This window comes from Saccostrea cucullata, unplaced genomic scaffold, assembly GCF_032062105.1.
Source record: "Saccostrea cucullata isolate Sc308-1 unplaced genomic scaffold, CSIRO_AGI_Scuc_v1 ctg11420, whole genome shotgun sequence".
NCBI lineage: Eukaryota > Metazoa > Mollusca > Bivalvia > Ostreida > Ostreidae > Saccostrea > Saccostrea cuccullata.
Window position 1 is genome coordinate 1 of NW_026923378.1, and position 21,072 is coordinate 21,072.

The 21,072-nt window shown below is 33.7% G+C and overlaps 3 protein-coding genes across 3 annotated transcripts; 2 read left to right on the top strand and 1 right to left on the bottom strand.

Annotated features, from left to right (window-relative positions):
• The first annotated feature begins 15,486 nt into the window (after positions 1-15,486).
• LOC134263880 (E3 ubiquitin-protein ligase TRIM45-like) lies at positions 15,487-16,185 on the top strand. The gene has a single exon (XM_062746240.1). The coding sequence runs from the start codon at positions 15,487-15,489 to the stop codon at positions 16,183-16,185; it is 699 nt and encodes a 232-aa protein (XP_062602224.1).
• On the top strand, positions 15,522-18,343 carry LOC134263879 (uncharacterized). The gene is made up of 2 exons (XM_062746239.1): positions 15,522-17,434; positions 18,028-18,343. The coding sequence occupies exon 1, from the start codon at positions 16,352-16,354 to the stop codon at positions 17,417-17,419; it is 1,068 nt and encodes a 355-aa protein (XP_062602223.1). The 5' UTR covers positions 15,522-16,351; the 3' UTR covers positions 17,420-17,434; positions 18,028-18,343.
• A 748-nt stretch (positions 18,344-19,091) lies between these two features.
• Positions 19,092-20,893, bottom strand: LOC134263881 (multiple epidermal growth factor-like domains protein 10; the record flags this gene model as incomplete). The annotated part of the gene is made up of 4 exons (XM_062746242.1): positions 19,092-19,381; positions 19,714-19,737; positions 19,946-20,083; positions 20,759-20,893. Coding segments are annotated over 4 exons (581 nt in total), but the record flags the coding sequence as incomplete, so codon positions are not given.
• Positions 20,894-21,072: the final 179 nt, after the last annotated feature.

The following is a 21,072-nucleotide window of genomic DNA, read 5'->3' on the forward strand; positions in this document are numbered from 1 at the left end:
TATGACCTTTGACACTTACATCCTCCACCCTGTGCATGACCTTCTCCAGTTCATCTTTGGTCTCGTCAGCGATGCGCTGGGCCAGGGAACGTTTGTTTTTGTCAATGATGGCGCGGGCGGGAGCATCTCCACGATCCAAGATGGAGATGCTACCCACGTAATTCATTGACATCGTGAAAGTCTGCCCCACTCACCCTGAAACAGAATTATTAGATTGATTCTTACATGTAAGGCATGCTTTAAAAGATTTTTTTTTTTATTTCAACAATAGAATCATAAGGTAAACTGACAGCATCAAATTATTGTACATTTATTATAACCAGCATTTATGAATTGAGCTCTGACTTATATATTCTAATACACATGTAGTAAAAAAAAACATTTTTTTTAAAGAAAAGGCAAATATTAACATATTAAAATTTACATTACATGTTCCAAAATTAATCATTTTACTGCAGTGAATTTGAATTTCAACATTTTGAAAACATTTTGGCAATAGATCTTTATTGTTTTTTAACAATGCTAAATTTTCAATTCGCCTGTGTTCAAAGTACTGCTGCGAGATTCATTTTTTATCAATTGCATGCAAGCAACATTGATAGATTGTGACATATAATTTCTTTTTACGACTGATTAATGAAACCCTTTTTTTTTTTTAATTTGATGGACAATTCTGAAGTTTGATCCGTTTCCCGACATATATTCCTGGGTATCTAGATACAAGCAGTCAAAATAGATCAAGCAAATCGGAATTGTCTGCAGGTATGAAATATAATACACAATTTGTGTACATGTATAAACAAGACATGTTTCATGTAATACTGTGCAACGTGAACACTCATCCTGTCTGATATTTGACATCAAAGCAAAACCAAAATTATGTTGGGAAAGGGGGGGTGTAGTTTCAATTCACTCTTTCAAAACTTTCAATGATGTAAAAGTATATAAATTTTTAGCAGATCCAACAAATATTCCCCATGGCCTGTTTTCTATCGGCCTGTTAATCATGTGTTTATCAACAATATTATAATATTACACAACCCTCCCCCTCTTATGCGCGGATTTTAAATGGCACTACCATAACGAGCAGTCAAAGCGATTCATCAAACTGTATTGATGTTAAAATTGATATGAATTGGGATCTGTGCAAACATTAATTAATCCATAACGCACACAATATTACCCCCGCTATTCCGTTATAGTTTGTGTACACAAACAGTCGGGCAAACCTATAATCTGATAATGCAGCCGATTTTAGCAGTTATTGACTGTGTTCTTTTGTTATGGCCTGTGCCTTGTTAAACACTGAGTAAACACTCACAATTAAAACAAAAACCTGTAGCCATTATCTTCCTTCGATCGAGTAAACACATTCATTCGCCATACAATTGATATTTTTCGTCAATACACATGGCCGCCATATTGGCCAGGGATTAATCACGTGGTATTGTCGTCACTTGGCTACAACCAATCTTTGTGACAGGTGCGCGCGGAATTTTAAATTGAAATAAATTGATTTAAACTTGAATATAAGATCCAAATAAATATCTACATAAAGACTATGTCTATGTGATGTACATGGTTGAAAAATAAAACCCCTTTTCATTCCAGGGTAAAGCACTGCAATGAAGGGGGAGAGGGGGAGGTGAAATCGGCCTGTGGGAAAGTAGAAAAAAAAGAATGTAAATTAAAACTAGAGCCGAGCTCGTTGCAAAGCAACGAATAGGTCTTCCGTTGGAGCTACGGATAGGAAGATGTAACCTTGAGTCTAGGTCAAGCCACATTATAAAGTTATACAAGTAAGCAACCTAAAGGCTTGTAAAGGAAGAAACTTACAATGTTTCACCATGAAAAACACTGTAAAGGAATGTATGTGACCTTGAACTTTCTAAATGACCTTGCGTCAAGCAATGTTTCGCCATGAAAAATGCTGTAAAGGAATGTATGTGAACTTGAACTTTCTAAATGACCTTGCGTCATGCAATGACAAACTCTGTTATAAAAATCTAATACCGTATAATCCCTATTAACCGCCCCGGGCGCTTAGAAAATTTCGAAAAGGAGGCGGTTATTTTGGTATTCTCTTCATATTAATATTTAATGTCATTCTTATACTTCAAAAATTTTAAAGAACAGCTAAAATAATGTCGAACTTTACTTTAAGTGAGGATAATCCACCCAATTTATGTGATATGATTCATTTTCCACTGAGAAATTGGATAATAGACAAGTTACATTTTCACTTTGTTCAAATTTTGGCAGACTTTTGATACGATTCTAGATGATTTTAATCATTGTAGAGGGGGCCCTTGTTTTCTAATAATTGAAAAAAGACCTATGGGGCGCTTATGGGGGCAGGGGTGGTTAATAGGGATCATACGGTATGTGTATTACCGACTGGAAAAGTACACACATGTTTTTTATATATTCTTTTAGTCCATGAATCCAACCAAAACATCTTATCTTTAGTGACCTTGAACTTGAGTCAAGATCATGTCCCACCCTGCATTATACACGTATCAACAATGTTTCACAGGTACAAATACTGTAGCGAATTTACAGTTTCTCTGTCAGTAACCTTGACTTGTCTGAATGAATGGATATGTTCAGCCTTATTTTTTCTGAGCATATACAGTATCAAATCGGAAGAATTTATTAGGTTCAACACTATGATTTAGCTAAGGATTTAACTAGAAATATGTCTATAGGACATGAATGCATCGCCAAGTGTATATTAGTACATAATGCAACATTAAAATCTGTATTAATGTATGACGTTTGTTGAGAATATCTTGAATAGTTTCTTAAAAATTGAAATCTTAAAAAATGGATATAGATTATAAAATCCCCTTCAAATAATGCATAAGCTTACATAAAAATATCTCAAATGGTTTCTTTAATACTAAGAAAAATGCAAATTAAAGACAAGTGAGGTAAAGGTCACAGGAAAGTGCAAGGTTAAAGTGTATCAGCATACTAAAGTTTGATAAAAATGTCTTGAATTAATTCTTCAAATCTGAGCACCGCCCGTGTGGCACAGGGGTTAGATCATCTGTTCTAGACTAAGGTTTGGATATATCTCTGAAAAGTGTGCATATATTTTGGCCACTTTTGTACATGTAAAAATGAATACATGTATATAATTAAACTTGCATGTACAAGCATATTCCCGTAAAATTCTGCAATTGAAATATTCTTTTCGGGTTTTTCCCTTGAGTTGGAAACGTCACTTACTGGTACACTTACAGTTATTTCCATTTATAACTATCGGAGTACACGATGTATTTTTAACACCGACATGCCCGCGGCTCTCTGCGGCCACGCACGCGTGAACGAGGACTAGGGTGCAAAACGTTTTGAACTTTTGACACAAGGCAACAGAGGTGGATGTAAACTGTAATGACATAACTGAGGGCATTGTGGCATCGCACTTTGAAAAAAATGCATAAAACAAATTCTAGACTTATAGATTTTAATAATTTAAATTGAAATAGGATACACCCCCAAGATAAGCCCCAATTTTTAATGCCTATATAATGTATTTGCAAAACACTTGTGTGAACCCCCTCCGTACAGATGCTTATGCTTCACAACAATATAACTGGTATGACGTTAAATTTTTTCAATAAATCTTAGTTTACATAAAATGCATGAAAACTGTAAAAAAAAAAAAATTAGTTCAGTAAAATAATTAAGGGAGAAAGAATTTTCAAAGTACATATATGGAAAAATCAAAATCGCTCACTTTCATATCGTAAAGTGACCATACCGAAGAGTTATCAAACAGGTTCAATTATTTCTATCATATCTAAGATTTGCAAGAATATTGACCAAGCCATACACATTTTTCAAAGTGCATTTTTATGGTCGATATCAACGCACTTTGAAAAGAAATTTTATTTTTTTAAAGTGCGTTGATTTGGTCCCAAATTTAACGCACTTTGAAAATATTTTTCAAAGTGTGTAATTTTTCAAAGTGCGTCGTAACAGGGCATACATAATGAAATTCGATTCGTGGACGAGACATCACTGTTTGCAATAGTGGACACTAATTAATACTCCTACATGATCTCTTAATTACAACCGATCTTGATAATATAAAGAAATGGTCACAAATCTGATTTTTATTAGATTTTAGGTATAGGCGAATGTGTGTGGATATGTAGAAGGGATAGTGTAAATTAATTCATTCAAGATTTGCTAAATTGTTCGTTTGGGCGAAGGCTTAGAAAAAGTGACACACTGCGTGTACAGGTACACACCAGTAAATGTTATCATTAAAATAAAATTCGACAGACATTAATTTACTGGTACATGTATTTTAGTTATCTGAAGACAACGTAATCTTCAGAGAATGAGGCATTATATATATTTTCTGTTTTTCAAACCCCAGATTTCCTTTCTTTTGATTTACCGTTTACACAGGCCTATGTTTTAACAGCTGTTCATAAATACTGTCAATTAATATATGATAGGAGAAAATGATACATCTCTCGGTAATTAATTTTTTTAGGGGGAAAATATAGGTGAAAATATATAGATTGACACCTTAGTATTTACCTGTGTAATTACGAGGTTACAAACCGTGACGATGACTGGACAGGATGGGCTACCCGTTATAAAAACAACTCATAATCAACTCTGCGGACCTATAATTAGTTCACTCTAATGTCTGTATTTCAAACGCAGATTAGGCTCTACATGCGTATATTTGGGCACTCTTGCATATGCATTATACTTTAATTATAAAACGTGCATGTTCTGTACTTGCATGCATGTACATTATATGTCTCCGTAAAACCTTAATGAAGCATTACGAGAGCTGATAAGAAAAAATAAACGGAAACCTGCTCGCAAAAAATTACAAGTTAAATAGAAAATAATTATTTGTTCAAGGTTAATTAGTTGTCCAATGGAATAAGTTACGCAAGTGTGTCTCAATCTACATACTTTGGACGCGCGTGTGAATGTGGGATTTTGTATTGATGTATTCTGATAAAACGCTCGATATTTGTATATTTGGGACGTATACAGTTGTACATTTTAAGGACGCCGACTAAAGAACGTATATTGACTTACATACATGTACATTTAACTTAAGATACAAAAAATCTATCACTAGTAGAAATTAATCAAAGGAGAATATTTTCGATGGTATTTGAGGTGAAACAGATCATGACCTCGATATCGAGAAAAACATTTGCTATAAAAAAAAATAATTATATGCAACTTTCATTTAATTCAGCAAATAAATTATTGAATGAAATGCACTAGCGACATAATCAGTCAAAGATACTATGAAATAATCTGAAAGATTCAACATATTAATTAAATTTATCCATTTTGTGGTTTCTTTTGGGTATATGACTGGGGGGTCGCTGGATAACACGCCGATTGATTCCCGGTGACCGACTTTGCCCCGCGTTATCGAGGGAGGCGCGTTATATAATCGTAAACAAACAAGGTGAATGTAAAAGGCGTGCACTTAATGGCTGTGAATAGTATATGCTTTACAGTTATGTTTTATTTTCTAACTATATTGTTTGTTTTTATATGATAAGAAGAAAAGATTATCTTTTCTTCCATTTTTAGTAGACTTGATTTATACGATTTAAAAAAAAATGAAATAAAAGGGAAAATTGTCAGTGAATAATCATGATAATTTGGGGAAAAAACACAAAACACTTCAAGAACCTTATTCTAAAAAATATTAGCATCCAATGTAGCCATGTTTATCATTTATAGTAAGTTTGTTTTGGTTTACACGCTTGAGGAGCTCGCGTTTACGTGCTGAGTGAAAAGAATTACCTGTACATATATGGGTCATGTATCTAGCTCAATTAAAACAAGACTCGAACAAAACAATTTCATGAGATAATAAGATGTTAAAGCAAACATTCATAATCGACAGTCATTCCGAAATATTTACCTTTTTTGAGTTATAAAGCAAAAATTTTCAAGGACCCTATATCCCTAATTTTAGGGGCCAGCCCCTTTTAAATGATATTAAAAGAAAGCTCGTGCAATTATGCACAACTTTTATTCTACATGTCTTAACAAAATATTTTTAGTTTTCAAGATAAAAAGGAAAATATGTGTTAATTTTCGCTCTTTTAGGCGTTCTAATTTTTGACCCCTGTATAGCGCCATTTTGAATACAGAAATCGAAAAACAAAAACCGATGTGCACAACTTCAATCCTTCTGTTATCTAAAACCAGTAAAATTTCTGCTCCAGCTTTTGTGGTCTCTGAGCCTTTGTCTGGAAATGAAAGCCTATAAATTTTCGTTTAAAGGGAAATAACTCAAAACCGGAAGTGACTTTTTGAAATTTTAGACAGCATTCTGATAGAGTTTATTATTGTCTATAATGTCTGAAAAATTGAGCAAAATCCATTGAGAAATGAGTGAGATATGAGGCCTCAAAGTTGGCGTCTAGGAAGAAAAAAAAAAAAGAATAATAAGAATAATCTTAATCATCAGAATCAGTAGAAGGTCTTCCGTTGGAAACGGAAGACCTTAACTAGAATTTAAAAAAAAAGTTATGTCATTTTAAGCATGTATAGATAATCATAACATGTGAAGAGCAAAAACCCGAGCTAACACCGACTGTTTCATCAAAGTTTGGAATTTTGGTTAAAGTGGGTCAACTCTAAGGTCAAGATCACGAGTTCAATTTTTGGTGGTATCTTAAAAAAGGTCTTTCTCAAGGATATAAAAGGCATTACCACATCCTTAATTTCAAGAGTTACATGCCATTGGACAGCCTTTCCCTATGGATATATGTTATGACAAATCGAAATCAATAAATCTTTTCAGCCCACAGACGTAGCCGCAGAACTGTAGCGTTATGGTTTTATATACATGTATAACCTTTTAGTCTTTGACCTTGTAACACTACAGATCCCATTAATCAAAGAGTGTGCAATTTACGGCGCAAGATTTTTGCGCACGGTTTGGGAGAATATCTCCACTTTCCAACTTTGGTAAACCATCTACCTTTCATACCCTAATTTCAGACACATTTTTAAATAAATCTGTATATTTTATGCATCTCCCAGCACTTTATAGGCGTCTCTGTTATGATTATACGTGTTACAGGGTTTCTTAATGACAAATAATTAATTATGAATATATTTTTATAGAATTGTTATACTAATTTTCGGTCTTGTTTGACATCGATCTGTAGTTGAAGGTTAATTGTTTTCATTTGATGTTTAGAAAAGGCATTTTTGAACATGGTAGCAATATCTAATTCTTGACATCTCATTCCTGTCCCACGATATCAATGTCATATCCTCATACCTACCTACCTAGTCTTTGTTATGCCCGTGGGCACATAGGGCAAGGACTAGATTTCTCCACTTCTCTCTACTCTATCTTTAGCATTTCTTTCTAATTCTCCCCACGTTAGCTTGTGGTCCCTCATTTCTTTTTCAACCGTCCTTCGCCAGGTGTTCTTTGGCCGACCAGGTTTCCTCTTCCCTTCCGGTGTCCATCTAAGGGCTACTTTGGTGATGCATTCGGCTGGTTTCCTCAACACATGCCATATCCATCGCCATCTCCGTTTTGTCAACAATGTTCGCATATTGTCTGTGTTGGCCTTCTCATGTAGTTCCACATTTGTGATTTTGTTTGACCAGAAAATCCTCATGATCTTTCTGAGGCAACCATTGTGGAAACTAGATAGTTTGATTATGTCTCCTTCTGTGATTTTCCAGCATTCTGACCCATAGAGTAGGACAGACAGTACGCAGCTGTTATATATTCTCATTTTTGTCCTACTTATGTCGCTTGTTTTCCAGATGTTCTTGAGGCTGATGAAGGCACCTCTGGCTTTACTTACCTGGCCTTTATATCTTTATCTGCACCCCCATCTGATGTTACTATGCAGCCAAGATAGGTAAATGTTGTTGTGTTGCCCAAGTCGTTTCCATCAATCTGTATTCTTGCTGGTTGTTTGGTGTTTAATGACATAACTTCAGTTTTCCTGGTATTGATTTTTAGTCTATTTTTTTCTGCATTTCTCTGTTATTTTGATGTTTTACTTTGCATATGCTTTTCCAGATGTGATAGTAAGGCCAAGTCATCTGCGTAGTCTAGGTCTTCAAGATTGGTAAAGAGTGTCCATCTTTTTCCTGTGTTATTTCCATCTAAGTTTGATTTCCTTACCCAGTCAATTGCTATTATAAAAAGGAGAGCTGACATCACACATCCCTGCCTCACGCCAGATTCTACTATGAACCATGCGTCTGATGAGCTGCCTACAGAGCAATTAAACTCCACGTAAAAAGCTTTTATCAGTTCTACTATCTTTGATGGTATTCCATAATGTCTTAAGATCTTCCATAGACTTTCCTTGTGGATACTGTCAAAGGCTTTTTCGAAATCTATAAAGTTTATTATAAGCTGCCTTTGCCACTCTGTACATTGCTCTATAATATTTCGTAGGATAAACACCTGGTCGCAACAACTTTTCCCTTTCCTAAAACCTGCTTGTTCTTGTCTTAGTTTGGAATCTATTGCAGTTTTCATTCTGTCAATAATTATTCTGCTGAAAATCTTAATCGGTATTGATAGTAATGTGATGCCCCTCCATTAATCGCAGTTAGTAAGATCTCCCTTCTTTGGCACTTTAATGATATTTTCTTTGGACCATATCTTTGGTATTGTATTACTATTCCAGATCTTGGTGAATAATGAGTGTAAGATGTCTGCTGCAAGGTTAGGGTCTGCTTTGAATAACTCTGCTGGCAGTTGGTCATTTCCGGGTGCTTTGTTGTTCTTAAGGGCTGTTATTGCTTTGAGTATTTCAGCTTTAGATGGTACCTCTGTTTCAATTTCTGAGTCAGTGTCAGCTTCCGGTATGTGTGCCAGTTCGTTAGGCTTCGGGCGATTCAACACTTCTTCAAAATGTTCTATCCATCTTTCATCTTGTTCCCTTTCAGATGTAATGAGGTTGCCTTGCTTGTCTTTCACAGGCATGTGTGTTTTTCTTTTCCTTCCACTCAACTTTTTTGTTATTTGATAGAGATCTCCCATTCTTTGTTCAGAAGTAGCTTTCTCAGCTTTTCTTGCTATGCCTGCTATAAAACTGTAACGATCTTCCTTTGTTGCTTTCTTCACATCTCTATTGCAGTTGGAATATTGCTCTCTTGATCTCTCTTTTATTCTTTCAGAGTGGGTGTTACATAGCTTAGTTTGAAGGTCTTTCCTTCTGTCAATGATATTCCAAGTATCTGGTGCAATCCACTCCTTATGCACCTGCCTCTTAAACCCTAGACACTTCTTGCTTGATTCACTGAACAGGTTGCAGATTTCACTCCAGTGTTTCTCAACCGCTTCAATATCAACATCACCACATTGGAGGTTAATTGTTTTCATTTGATGTTTAGAAAAGGCATTTTTGAACATGGTAGCAATATCTAATTCTTGACATCTCTTTCCTGTCCAACGATATCAATGTCATATCCTCATACTTGTTATCAAATTTATGGTTAGATCTTAAGATCGTGTTCTTTAATTTGAGTTTGTTATATGCTTAACTCTACCTAATTTTAGTGTTGTAAATTAATGCCATACATGTGTACGGATTCCCTCTCTTCATGCAACTTTCCATCCTTAATTTAATTGGCTGGTCAATACGAAAGTAGGCGGAGTTGTCAAAGATTAGATGTGAGTGAGTTAATTTTGGACAAGTCTTTGTAAAATTCAGTTTGTTAAATCTAGGAAAATTATTTGTTAAATTCAGTTGTTCTAATTTGTATTTGTGAAATTCATATTTTTGGACTTACAATTAATTTTTAACTTTAAAACTGACTATATTACATCTCTGCAAGCGATAAACTTGCTTGCAATCCCTCAGACAATTCAATTCAAGCCAGTATATAAACTTATCGCCTGTAGAGGCGACAATATAAGGTTGTTAGGAGGATGAAATATACAAATTGATTAAAGGTTTGTAAACTATAGTTTACAGTCGATAAACCAAGTTAATCAATTGTAAAACTATGTTTAGCACGCCAAATTCACAAAAATGAGCTACATGTAATCATAGTTTCAAAGTCAATAAACTAGGTTTATCGGTTGTAAACTATAGTTTACGGACTGTAAACTATAGTTAACAACGTTAATCCATATTTTACATTTGTAAACCATACTAGTAGTTAACGCGATAATCTATGTTTCACAACCGTAAACTATACCGGTACTTAAGGACATACGCAACGTACCTTACCTACTGATAATTTTCCAAGATATTCTAAATTTAAACTTATAATATCATTACATGTTTTAAGACAAAGAATCAGCATGTGTTACCAGGGGTTTCGAAAAGATATCGAATTTTGAAAATTTTTCCATTATTCAAATAAAAATGTATAAAAATTATAAAACATGAATTCCAGATTTTTTTTTTCATCGAAAATTGTTTTAGAAGAAATGTACAAATCCATATATTGAGATTAAAAATATTGCACACAGGTCCTTCATTTAGTGGAACTCTTCAACTCCAGGGAAGAATCCAAAAAAGTTCAAACTATGTTGCGTATGACCTTAACACCGAAAACAATCATTTGCGACCGCATATGGCACGCCAAGTTCACAAAAATGAGCTAAACATAGTTTCACAGTCGATATACCAGGTTTATCGGTTGTAAACTATAGTTTACGGACTGTAAACTACAGTTAACAACGTTAATCTATATTTTACATCTGTAAACCATATTTAACGCGATAATCTATGTTTCACAACCGTAAACTATACTTAACACCGAAAACAATCATTTGCGATTGTAAAACGTAGATTATCTGATAAATACAGTTTCACGATTTGTAAACTATAGTTTACAAACCGTTAACTATAGTTAACGATCTGATAAATATAGTTTCACGATTTGTGAAACTATGGTTAACAACTCTTAACTATAGTTTACGATTGTAAATTATAGTTAACAAACGTGAATCTATGTTTATCAACAAAATCTATTGTTAACGCTTATTACAGACAGATAAACTTAGATTACCATTCGTAAACTATAGCTATAACAACCGTTAAATATAGTTTTACAGATGAAAACTATACTTTACGAATCGTTAACTATAGTTTACGGTTTGTAAACTATAGTTTAAAGTCGATAAACCTAGTTTATCAATTTATTGTAAAACTAGGTTTAGCTCATTTTTGTGAATTTGGTGTGCCATAGATGGGTCTTTTTAACCGTACACAGAGCATCGGTCTTAAAATAAACAGTTTAATTAAGGAATGAATTTAATAGCTACCCATTTTATACGGTATAAACTGGGTTGGGGCAGTTTACGCTTAAGCGGTTTATAAAAAAGCGTAAACTGTTCCAACCCAGTTTATACCGTATAAAATGGGTAGCTGTTAAATTCATTGCTTATAATTCAATTTTCATTCATTTAATGTAAGAAAAAACGATTATTGTACAAACAAAATGACTTCAATTTGTACAAAATTTGAATGTAACGTCAGGCGGATTAATACGTTGCTGACGCAAGTCATTGTGACGTAGGCAACCCATTTTATACAATATAAAATGATTTTTTATCCAATCAAATACAGCGTTACAACCAGATTTAAATTATTACACGATGTCTTTTGATTCATTACTACCTAAAATGCATGTAAATCAACAGTTTATTGGTCTCCATCATATTGATTTCGCACTCAAACTTTACTGTCTGTCCCTTTGAAACTTTTAGATAGTCTTCTTGAAAAAAAGTCATGAAAATTCCACTTTTGGGTCATTTGAAATCAAAAGATTTTACCAAAATAAACAGCTTCGACTTTTCAACTTTTCAACAACCATTCCCCACGATAAATTAAAGGCCAGGGATTTTGATAATATTGACATCTGCTTTTACAATGAAAATGGACTCGTAAATTTACCTACATTGTCATTAGTCATTTGTAAAATTCTGATTGTACACATAAGTACTCTGAAGTTGATCAGATCTTCCAACAATCTATTCATTCTATTGGAATTTCCATGGGTACAAATGACGCCCGTTTAATATTATAGCAGACATTTTTGTACTGATATGAAGCAGAGTTTATATAATTTGTCCAAAAAATTATATGTTTAAAGAAGAAAACAATGGCTTTGACCTTCAACTCGACATTTAGATATATCGACGACATCGTACTTGTCAATTGATATTGGTAATTTCTATTCTTACATGTATGCCAATAAGGAATATCATAGTTAGCTTGAGATAAAAGATACCACAGTGTCTGACACAGCTGTTTCATATTTTGATATTTTACTTTTAAAAGACGTTAATGGTAATCTCACAACCAAGCTACCTCCCGTACTTATGCAGCAATATACACTTAACAAAACTCCTAAGTGTTCACTTTAATAAATGTATTTATTTAAAAACTACTTTATAGAATGGTATGATATTTTCAAATTATTACAACAAATGAGTCTTCTCAACAATTGTAGAAAGAAAATTCAATATCACCGATGAAAACCAATGTTCCGTGACGAAGCTTAAAAACAATAAATCTGTACTTTGCGGCACGTGTTTTGTGAAATAATCATCTTTTTGTGATCTTTATCAAATTTTAAAACCTGGTTTTACTAAAAAACACAAAATATTGGCAAAATGACCATTGAGAAAGAAGGGAGAGCCGTTGGAATGTTGATACCTGGAACATCTTTGCACCACGTTTTACTCACTTTTATTTTAGTGCTTAATTGTACTTGATATTACTTTTAAAAATTATCAAACAGTATCAAAACCCATTTAAACACATTTTTCTATAGGCTGTGCTCATTTTCCATCACCGATTTATCAAAATTTGAAAGTTTATGACAAAATGGAACCAGACCGGAAGTGGCCTTGATCTTCTTATGAGAAGAAAATTTCGCGTCACACCAGGTTAAAAGAGTGTTAAAGTGTTCTAAAAAATCTTAGAAACATGGAAACAAATCATTTCAATCGTACGAAAATGATAAGAAATTGATGCTCGTGGCAGTCTTATATCAGCTCAAGCAGTCTGAATTACCCTTAAAGCGGCGCACTTACGTGCTAAACATCCAAAGATATTGACCAAAAGGGATTTGTGTGACAATACAGTGTCAAATTCCCGGATCAGAATCCTATTGATCACATTTGGGATTTTAAATGAAATGTCAACCCCCCCCCCCCTTTTTCCTAACAATTTCAATGGTTTGGAAAGATCTATGCAGTACATGTAGGTGTGGCAGCGGATTGGTCAATCTCCTATTCAAGGGTACATGGTATCCAACAATAAAGATTGTCTTGTAGTAATTATATCGAGTAGTGGATCTTACTCCATCGAGATTTTTTAGTGTGAATTTTCATGTTGAGGTTACATCATTTCCTTGACCCTCTGCTTAAAATTCTGACGAGATACTTACACGAAATTTTCGCAACATCGAACTTAAATATGCATCATTAACCAAGAATTAAAGAAATTATTTTTGTGTGCATCTGTTCTTTAAAACTTCAAAAATGTTAGGTGAACACTTAGAAGTTTGGTTCAGTGTACATGTATCTTCATCACCTGCATGCGGGGTCTAACTCTCAGTAAATCCGATACGAACAAGCATGCTCTACGTATGTACAATTTCTAAAACGAGGTAAATTGTTGACAAACAAACAAAATAAAATATTTCCCGATCATGACAAAGAGTACACGGATAGTTATTAACCAGTCGACAGGAGATGCTCTTTCACCCATGGCGCCTGATTCCACTTCTGGTGATTTGGAGGTCTGTGTCGTGTTTGTTCTGCTCCCATTTTTTTATGGACTTGTGAGCTTGAATACTGTTCGTTATCTCTGTAAATTTCATTGATATTTTTATCATTAGCTACGTTTTATCATTAGCGGTTGCTACAGAGCCCCATATATTGGATTTGCAGATTAGTTATCCAAACTGAAGTCAAATTTTGCATTAAAGGAACGAATCTAATACAATACAATGATATAGGTTGTCTAAATTATTAGAGCCAGCCTAGTTACAACATACAATGTATATCCAAAAAGACTTTTACAAGAGACAAATTTTAAAAATTCAAGGTTCAACAACTGTGGGAAGTAAATAGAATGCCAGGGTTAGGAGTGGTGTTCTGATATATACATGTGGGCATGGGTTAATTATACATGTTAATGCCCTCAGTCCCTCACATCTACTGTATTTAAGTGAACATAATTTAGTTCACCATTAACGGTGAATACAGGTACTTGTTGAATGAACCGCACATCCCACCTCACCATAGGCAGGCAATTTAATTTTGCTTGGGTCTGCATGTGCCTTTTAATGATTTTGTTCGTATTTATGTAATTGAACATTCATATTATCAAGCTATTCATGTATACTTACTACTTAGTCCTCTTCGTGCTTTGAGCACATAAGGCCTGCACCGAGGACCTCCATCTCTGTCTGTCTGCTGCAATTGCCTGTACAATGCCCCAAGTCCATCCCTGATCATTCATTTTCTTTTCAACCGACCGTCGCCGTATCTCCTTTGGTCGCCCTCTGTTTCTCTTTCCTTGTGGAGTCCATCTTAGGGCTACCCTTGGTATCTCTGATGGTTTCATCCTCAGCACATGGCCAATCCATTTCCACCTTCTTTCTTAAATCTGGTCAGATAAAGCAGCTGTGTGTGTTCTTTCATACAGCTCCTCAATGGTGATCTTGTTTGGCCAGAATATCTTCAGTATTCTACGGAGACATCTTGTTTGTAAGGTATCCAGTTTTTGCGAGATGTTCTTTGTCACTTTCCATGACTCAGATCCATAGAGAAGGACTCCTATGACATTTGTTTTAAATATTCTTATTTTGGTTTTGGATCTGATAATTGAGGATTTCCAGATGTTCCGTAGGTTGGCAAAGATGGCACGGGCTTTTGGAATTCTATTTTCAATGTCCATGGTGGAATCTCCATTGCCTGTGATCTTACTGCCAAGGTATGTAAAATTGTCTACTTCTTCTATTCTGTTGTTGTTTGCTGTGACTTCTTTATCTATCTTTGTATTTATCCTCATTAACTTTGTTTTATTTACATTTATTATCATATTATTATTATCATACTTTATGTAATTGAACATTAACATTATGAAGCTATTCATGTATATATGGTTGCATAAACTTACATCTGTTATAGTCCCTCCCCTAGTTTTCTCATGGAACACATCGTTAATATTATTATGTATTGAAAAGATAATAAATCATTTAAAAAAATGAAAATCAGAAATCGACAATCAAGTGCTGTGTATATATATTAGAAGTACCCTGTTTTCGTTGGCATAAAAATCTTATATGCATATATTTATACATTTAAGAAGTTGTGTCACATCATTATAGAATGATATTTTTTAAATGCATTTCCTGATCGGGATCGCTATCTTATTTTGTAACTTCACAATCGAGATCAATATCCCACAGTGGGAGGGGCCGAAGGAGGAAGTCTTTTAAGAATTCATTGTAATCATGGCTTCCTCGAATCCTCCCAATATGGTGGAAAAAAGCGTGTGTGCATTGTGCTCCGGGAAGTACAAATCTCCAAGATGTCTTCCCTGTTCACACTCGTTTTGTCACAATTGTTTATCGTCACACATTTTGGGCTGTTGTAAATGTAAGGAATCCCCTGTGGGTTTTAATTGCCCCGTGTGTCAGGTATTTATTCCAAGTAATGGCGAGTTTGAAACTCCCGAGAGATGGGCAGGCCTTTATCCTGTTAATACTATTTTAATGAAACTGGTTGCTTCCCCTGAACAGAAACATTGCGCTGCTTGTAAGAGAGATAACGAAGAATTAGAGGCGGTGGACTACTGTTTGGCCTGTAACGAAGAACTGTGTAAAACATGCTCAAAGTGTCACAGAAAAGGACTGACAACCTGCGACCATAAGATCTGTTCATTAAACGAACTTCAACTTCAGAACAGATCACAGCTTTCAGAATCAAATGTATGTTCAAAACATGTGGGTAGACCAGTGGAACTCTACTGTGACAATCATGGGGTTTTCTGTTGTGGGTTGTGTGGAGGAATTGAGCATAAAAAATGTGAAAATGTTTGCAGTATAGAAGAGGCACTCGAGGGTTTGAAAAAGGACAAACAACAATTAATAGAGACTTTGCATCAAAATATGACACAACACGAAGAACTGCTGACTTCATTAAAAAAATGAAGAGGAAGGGAAAATTAAGCTGCTGGAAAGTCTCCCGGAATCAGTTTCTGCTAAGTTCAAAGAATTTCGAACAAAAGTTGAAGCAGAACTAAAAAGAATTGAAGAACATGAACTGAACATATTAGAAAAAATTACTGCAAAGAAAAAGTTGCAATCGCAGAAATACATGTCTTCACTTTCAGAAAAAATAGAATGTCAGAAACAGATGGCGGGCTTGCTTAACGAATTAAAGGGGAAGGAAATTAGCACAGACATGTTATTAAGATGGAAGCGAGCTAACAAAATGTATGATTATATAAAGATAAAAGATACCCACGAAACGAAACTGAAAGTTAAAACAGAACTGTGCCAAAATTTCACAGGTATGCTGGATTTATTTGCTAGGAAGAGACTAGGTTGTAGTGAATACACCGAAAGTACATGCACATGTTTCTTGGAAATCACGGGAAAAGACGAAGTAAATCTCGAAATTTTGAAACTACATTATCCACATGTTGAAAGAACAGAAATATACTCCAATGACGGAACCTTTTTACCAAACGGTAATTTAATAATTTCAGGATATTCTAATCCAGAGTGCTATGTTTACAAGGACTTAAAGTTTGTAACGAAAATCGAATTAGATATCAAACCTCGTAATATACATAGGAAAGGAAAAGAATTATTTGTTAGCTCTCACGGTGGTAAATCCATAGAAGTATTATCATTAGAGGAGTTCAAAAAGGTTAGAACTATTCAAATTGACGAAGGTTGCCATGCTTTAGGTAGTTTCGGAGACAATTTGTATGGTGCCTGTTGCTCTTCAATCATTGAATTCGATGATCAAGGAAATAAATTGCGAACGTTTACGACAGAAGGAAGCGTTTACAATTTGACTGTGAATGACAAAGGCGATATCATTTACAGTTGTACCAACAGTTGCGTCAAAGCCCTGTCACAAGAAGGGGCTATCCTCTGGACGTATAGAAGTACTAACTTAAGTTATCCCTACGGCATTGATATCGATTCTAAAGGAAACATATATGTTGCTGGGAAAATCAGTGGAAATATCCATATCCTCAGTAAAGACCTTTCATCAATTACTGTTGTAGAGAGCATATTTGCCCCGTATTACATTAAGATTAACGAAAACAAACAAAAATGTTACGTGATTGCATACAATGGAGAGTTCCATGTACATGACATGAAGTTATCAACTGACAGAAAAGTAACCGAAAGTGCATCATGTGCTTAAGGGCAGGAACTATTTGTTAGTATTAGTTTTCTTGTTCTTAAAATTGAATTGTATTTTTTTTAAGTAATATGAGCTGTATTTTTGAAAATTCCATATTGCTGTTAAAATGTGTGAATTTGGTAAATTCGTATTTAATTTAAACCTTTATGATCAATCAGTCTAAAATGAATTTGAAGAAAAACTTTTATTGACAATACTATGTACAGTTTTATACAAGAAATTATCATTGTACAGGGCGACAATAATGTAATTTTGATTCCATCGAAGCTTACAAATAGTTCCTCTATCGCAAATATAGACAACAGAAATTAATTAACGTTATTTTTTTCTGTCATGAAAGAGTTATTTGCAATTTCATGAATTTTTCAAAAAAAAAAAAAAAAATAAAAAAAAGTGAAAAAAGATCCGACATCAAAGTTGCAGCTCATATTGCTTTAAATTTAAAATTGAATTATTGTTGTGAACTGATTCAGGGTTACTCTTACATTCAATTGATAAAATAGTCAAATTATTTTTAAGGATTCGGAATGCTTTGTTTGAAGAAAGTGTAACCGAGCTGAAGAACAACACCGTGTCACGTTTATATATGTATCTTTATTATATAACAGCAAATAAACAGCAGTGACATGAGTTCTATATGGGCAGCACGGCCTTGAGAAGTTGTGACCTTAAAAACTGGCTGGCCGTACAAGTAATTTCAATTGAACATGAGTATTTATACCCAGATTTCTGCGCAAGTGGATTGAGTTGATTTAAAAAATAGACCAGTCAGGAATAACATTACAAATGAGTGTTTGACAAAAGCCTTCACAAAATGTAAGGATTATACGCACTTGATTCAAATAATTGAATAAGAAATATGTTTACAAAAGTGAGCACGGGTTTTGCTTAAATATATATATGAAATAAAATATGTGTAATTATTTGGTCTCAAAAGGTTTACAATATATTTTTTTGTACAAATGCAGACCTGGCCTCAAGGTCTTATGTCAATTTGTTATAGATTTAACTTTTTTAAAAAAATTGCATTACATTCATATAGAAAGGAGTTTGAATTATGTACAAGCGAAATTTACTTATTCCAAAATTAATTTTATGTCAAAATATTTTATAACAGAAAATGTATCCTACATAAAAAGAATGAACACTAACATATTTTTTAAATAGCATCGCAAAATATTATTTTTAGAAAAGGTATTGAAAAAAGCTATTAAGTGTCAGCTATGTAAAATTAATATAAAAAGAAAATTATGAAAAGACCTTCATTAAGTAAAAAAGATCACATTACTTATCGTTTGCTTGAAAAAATGGGACACTTAGGTCATCTTTGAAATAATGTTTGCTTGTCATCTCCCGATTTAGGTTAACGATGTTTGGTTAGGGGGTACGTGGGAAAATCTTTTCCATAAATATAACATATTTGTTCCTAAGATAAGAAGAGTAGAAAGAAAAAAAATGTGACCTGGAATTAAAAAATAAAAAACAGAACTTTGAGTCGGGCCATTTGAAGTCATTCAGTCGGTAGAAGGCAACCAAGAATTTTTTTAAGATGGTCTAAACAAAATATATCTTTCTATGTATTTTTAAATGGGGAGTGCCATATGTTTATAATTATAACTTATCATAGTTGTTAATAATTCTTTTCAACAATAAAATGTGAAAATTTGTCTGCATAAAATTATTCAAAAATGTTTTCATAGATGGACATATTGTCATTCGTGTAGTCTTGTGAGCTAGAATTATAGCTTTGTTTGTCTCCCTTAAGATCAGGTTCACCACAAACGTAATGCACTTTTTCTATTTTTGAAACCGAATTTCTGCTACATTCTTCTTGCATTTTCTGGGTTCTGTTTTGTTTTCGTTTCTTGCACACCACACGAACTACTAAGCAAACAAGAGTGACGACAAAAAACGCAGAACCAGAGAGGGTAATGATGGATGGGATCTTCAAAATCCAATGATCTGTTCAATTATAAAAGAAAATAAATATATTTATTAGAATTTGAATGTTATGCATTGCATCAATATCATTAATAAAAAAGTTCAAAAATGGGATGACCAAATTCTTTGAAATAAAATATATAAGGAATCGTCTGCAGGTTAATTTTAGGGGAAGAATATTCCTCTTGATCATATGACATAGCAGGGCATTCATTGTGTTCTAAAATCTTACCATACTATCTATCTATTCTTTAATGTATATTCACTAAAGGATATAAAAGAAAACTTTAATTTATTTGGCTTTACAGTTTTTCGGGTACAACAAACGTTCCAGAAAAACAAAAATCCCTTACCTTCAAGCTCCTCTGCAGTGTACACTAAAAACAATAAAAATTTAAGCCTTTGATAAAAAATCATTTTCGGAGAATAATTATATTCATTATTTACATGACATTATAACATAACATTGCAGGATATAATTTTTTTGGAAATACGTTTAAATATGTATCATTCATAATTAATTAGATTTATTTATTACACATTTCATATTTTTTTGTAATTCAAAAAAAAGGTAAATTATGTTACGTTTCTGACATAGTGCTCCACTCCATCCGGTCTCACAACCATTCCCGCAAGTTCCGTTAATCTTTGAGCAGGTTGTGTTGTTTTTACAGAAGCCACAGTTTAATGTGCAGTTTGGCCCATATTTATAATCCTGGCATTCTAAAAGGTATATCATATTTAATTTGCCAATTTATCTCCAGAAAACACCTGGCAATTATAAAAGAAAAGCCTTGGGACTTCAGTTTAATAATCTATAAACCTTTGATAATAATTTTGATTGCTAGTATGACACTGAAACATTCATTGTCAGATAAATGAATGACATTTTGGGGGATAACCAAACTTAAAAGTAATATAGATGCTGACGAAAAAAAACTTGAAGTGTTTGAACGTTGATTCCTCATTTCAGAAAAATAAAGACGGTAAAAATACTTTAATTGAAGAAGAGGACACTTTTTTAAATCAAATAATTATCAAAGAAAAATGTACAGTGACAGCTGGGAATCTGTACGTTTAGTCATTTAGGTGTATAAAGAAAATTATCTTTTTATAAAAGAATCCTTAGAATTTTATTAAAATGATTTACATTTGTTTCTTTTGCTTCAGAAAAGGAATATAGGAAGAGACTTTACGCAAAAGAACAATCATGCGATGTCTATAGATATGAAGTTAAAAGGTGTGAACATAATTTCTTAAAACTTTTATCAAAAGCATCAGTAAATATTTCACAAGAAATGTTGTACATCTACATGAATACATGGTTATTATGATAACCACACTACGATAGTTACGTAATTTTGAAGGATATTGAAACAGATGGTCTTATTATTTTACCATTACAGGTTTGACCTTGCCAGTTGTCTTCACATCCTTGTGGACAAATTCCGGTGTTCTGGTCACAGTGGGTCCCATTCACACATTTTCCACATAAATTCTCACAAATGGTTCCATAATGTCCGGTTACACATGCTGTAAAAGAGGTTTTTCTGGTATAATCGGAATCCGTACTATTTCAAGGAAGTAAAATATGAAGTCATAATTTCGAATATGAAATGAAGTAATAATTCTTAATTCGAATCTTTATAATTTGTCCGTTTTTGTGCAAGGATATGAATGAACACAAGTTTATTTGGTGTAATAGTCGTAAA